The sequence below is a fragment of the Acromyrmex echinatior genome, chromosome 2, assembly GCF_024713525.1.
Source record: "Acromyrmex echinatior isolate Ae372 chromosome 2, ASM2471352v2, whole genome shotgun sequence".
NCBI lineage: Eukaryota > Metazoa > Arthropoda > Insecta > Hymenoptera > Formicidae > Acromyrmex > Acromyrmex echinatior.
In genome coordinates this window covers 20,444,350-20,448,211 of record NC_141853.1, presented here as the reverse complement: position 1 = coordinate 20,448,211, position 3,862 = coordinate 20,444,350, and the positions used below count along the sequence as shown (strand labels likewise).

At 30.6% G+C, this 3,862-nt stretch overlaps 1 protein-coding gene across 1 annotated transcript; it reads left to right on the top strand.

Moving 5' to 3' along the window:
* Window positions 1-1,408: 1,408 nt before the first annotated feature.
* Window positions 1,409-3,464, top strand: SmD3 (small ribonucleoprotein particle protein SmD3). The gene is made up of 2 exons (XM_011052022.2): window positions 1,409-2,108; window positions 3,257-3,464. Exons 1-2 carry the CDS (start codon window positions 1,793-1,795, stop codon window positions 3,364-3,366), a joined length of 426 nt encoding a protein of 141 aa, XP_011050324.1. The 5' UTR covers window positions 1,409-1,792; the 3' UTR covers window positions 3,367-3,464.
* Window positions 3,465-3,862: the final 398 nt, after the last annotated feature.

Sequence of the window (3,862 nt, the reverse complement as noted above, 5' to 3'; positions counted from 1 at the left end):
TCACGTTGAATACTCGATGCTATCTTGACCGAAATTTGTACTGTTATGCGTATAACGATGCCTTTAAAAAATTTAATAATAAACGTGAATCGCATTGTTTTTTTATGTTTTTTATACATTCTGTGTGTAGTACAACATCCTGACTTTAGCAATTTTATAATATGATACATTAAAAAGTTGCTATTAATGCGTCAGTTTATCAAAAAATATAATACAGTTAAAATAATAATACATAGAATAGAATTATATTTCTAAAATAGATATTTTACAATTATTAAAAGAAAAAAGTATCGTGATGAGAAGGAAATAAAACATGAAAAGGAGCAAACGCGATTTCCACATTAATAAAAATGTTATGGGAAATTAAAAGAAAATGAATATTTTTATCTTTTTTTTTACTTGCTCTACATGTAAAATCGCGTAAAAACGATTCTCTCGTAAACACCTCTTTGATTGTATTTACAATTATTGTATGAAAATCAACTCTCGCGGTGAACGGAAAGAATTTAAAGTAAAGTAGATAATAAGGTATTGTGTGATAATGATTGTATATTTCAATGGGCAAAATGTGAGGATGAATGAACTTTTAAACTTTAATAAATGTAAATACGTTTGTTTTCTTTTATTCATAAAATTCGCATGAAGCATTCTCTATCAGAAATCGAGATATTTTAATGAATTTACATAACGATATGTATTGCAATTTAATATTTGTAGGCATTCAGCGTAGACCGCCATTTTATTTTACAAGCTTAGTATCGCGATTGATCGAAGCATCGTGTTTTCATCATGCAAGTCAGTATTTCATGACCTTAAAAGCATATCCAAAAGACACGATCGATTGCATGAAAACGCAGTAATATGAAATGTTTAGCAATGTTCAGCAAGCCAATTATATTAAAGAACGAATTACAACGGTGTCACAACTCAGCCCAGTAGTGATACTATTAGTAACACTAAGGGACTCTGCATAATAAAAGGAAGAATTTCAACAGAGAATAAGAATTTCAAATCATGCATTACGTGGAATACACAGTTTCTGATAGGTTGAAATTCTTATTCTCTATTCTTTGTTCTCTGTTCCTTTTATTGTGCGGAGCCTCTGAATTTATAATTACACTTCTACTAGTCACGAGGGCTCGTATTCAGAACGCGCTTTTTTTGATAAAAGCGCGCTTTTATCTCTAAAATTCTATAGTATGCGTAACGTAAATTATAGCATGTTAGCGGGTTGAATACGGGCCAGAATGACGATTACAAGCATTTAAAACGCGTGAGTGTCCATAATAAACGCAGCCATATACTTGTATGGCGATAAAAATGCCGGAAACGATGATTTCCATATGACAGCCATGTTAAATATTAGTTCTTCATTTCCTATGTAGCTATGAGGTCGCCACAAATGCTGGTAATGCCCGGAACGAGAGGAGATTGGCTATTGTATCACCGTCTACCATGATCGGACGTGTTATTGCGTCATCATTTTTGGAAAGTGAGACCGGCTTCAAACGCGCAACTGAGTTTGTATTGCTTTTTTAGACTTTCGTATTCCTCATATTGTTTTTTGTTACTCACATAAGTGCCGCAGATACTTAGTATTTCCAACCTGTCTGGTTGCGGAGCCAATAAAAAGAAGAAGAAGAGAGGAGGCCACGTGTTTATATTGTTATAGTCGTTGCGTTTGTTGTAACGCTTCTGAAATATAGAGGAAATACGGATATTTTTAACGAAAATTACAGTTTATAAGAATTTTTAAAGTTAAGAAAAGCGCTCACGACGTTACTTAGCAACTATGTCAATCGGAGTTCCTATTAAAGTGCTTCACGAAGCTGAGGGCCACATCATAACCTGTGAGACGAATACCGGCGAGGTGTATCGGGGCAAATTGATAGAAGCCGAGGACAATATGAATTGTCAGATGCAAAATATCACAGTGACGTATCGGGATGGCCAAGTGGGACAGCTGGAGAATGTATACATTCGCGGCTCGAAAATTAGATTTCTCATATTACCAGATATGTTGAAGAACGCACCGATGTTCAAACGACCTGGTGGCAAAGGATCGGGCACAGCCGGTAGAGGAAAGTCCGCAATATTACGAGCTCAAGGTTTGTATTCCTACAAACATTGTTTGAATTAATAGATGAAGTTAAGGTGACCATACATGATTAATAATAATGATCAGTAATATTGAATTAGTATTACTGACTGTATGCATCAATATTTTCAGTATTTTTACAATCTTACATGATCAGTATTATTGACAATATATTTCTCTTTAGTTTTGTGTACATTATTTATTGCATTCTGACATACTGTGACATGGATCTTAATAAAGCAATACTGATGCTCGAGAATCGAAATTTAGATCACCTCAGTATTCTATGTCAATCCATCAATATTATACACATAATCAATAATATTATCGGTACTTGTTAATGTTGACAGTTTTATTGACCATGTAGGGTTACCTTTATACTATATTCTGAAAAACATGAATATTTGTGAAAGAATGCAAAAGAAGACTAATGTTTGTTTCTATCAATGCAGATTAATTTTAATCGATTCGTTTTTCTTCATCTTTTTCTAAATTTATCTTCATCTTTTAAAACTACAATAAAGTGAAGAGTACATTGAATCGAGATTAAAGTTACTTTATATTAGTAGAAACTTGAGTCGTATTCTGATATACGGTGCTAATATTGAAAATCAGTATACGTGAAGCCCATTTTACAATGTGTTAATCCTGTGTCAGAAATTGAGATTGGATTGGAATCAATCAATCAAAAGAATGAGAACTCAATTTCTAGTCTGATAAATACAATATTTATTATTTTACAATTTTTTCGACTGCAGCTATTTATCACTATGCTTATACAATTGTAGAATGGATTTAACATGGATTATAGATTTTTGGAACTGATAATGTATCAGAACAAGCTCTTGAATCTAACAAAGAAAAACGAATAGAAAGAAAAGAAATAGAAAACGAATAGAAAATAAATCGACGAATAGAAAAATAAAATTTTAATATTTCTTTTAAAATCGAATTATATTGGAATAATTAAATAGAAGTAATTAAATTACATTATTAATCATTCAATTAGAAAACAATATTGATGGTTTTTTGTATAATATTTAAATAAAAATGTGTATATAAAATAAATATTTCTTGTGAGTTTAAATCCATTTTAAGATAAGATTCTCGTATATTATATTTATACACATTTGACCATTCTATGTAAAATGTTTCCAGCTCGTGGCAGAGGAAGAGGACAAAACCAAAGAGGCAAAGGTACTGGTTCGGCACCTTGGCTGAATCAACAGAATCAACCTGGATCTCAACCTGGAAGAGGCAGAGGATAAATTATCATTTTTAAGCAATATATTTCTGTATTCAAAATTGTAATTTATATTTTCAATGTGTATGTAAGATTAATAATTAATTTTAGTATTGCATTACATGTTTGCTGAACTTATAAGAAGTGTCTCCTTTGAAGCTAAATTAGAACTAGATAATCTTAATTCATTGTTCGCCTTAAATGACTAAGAAGACAGATCTTTATTTTATGACTGATTTTATGACAAAATTTGTTATCCAAATATACAAAGATGTGGAAATACTGAGAGTATTACAATATTCTAAGTAAATAATATTTAAATATTCGATTTATATCTATAAAAATTCTAAAAAAATTAATTCTAATTTTGTTGTGACAGTCCGAGAGATCAAAATGGGTATTTGTCAATAAAATGTGGAAAATTAATTTTTATTATAAAAAAGATAAAACCAATTTATTATATTGTATATTGTCAGCAATAAAATATTGTCTAAATAAAAACACAAAAATAAGTAAAATAA

Excerpts from the sequence above, each read along its gene's own strand:
- SmD3 (XM_011052022.2), top strand. The coding sequence starts at position 1,793 with ATGTCAATCGGAGTTCCTATTAAAGTGCTTCACGAAGCTGAGGGCCAC. Across the intron at positions 2,109-3,256 it reads CGCAATATTACGAGCTCAAG|CTCGTGGCAGAGGAAGAGGA; the intron begins GTTTGTATTCCT and ends AAATGTTTCCAG.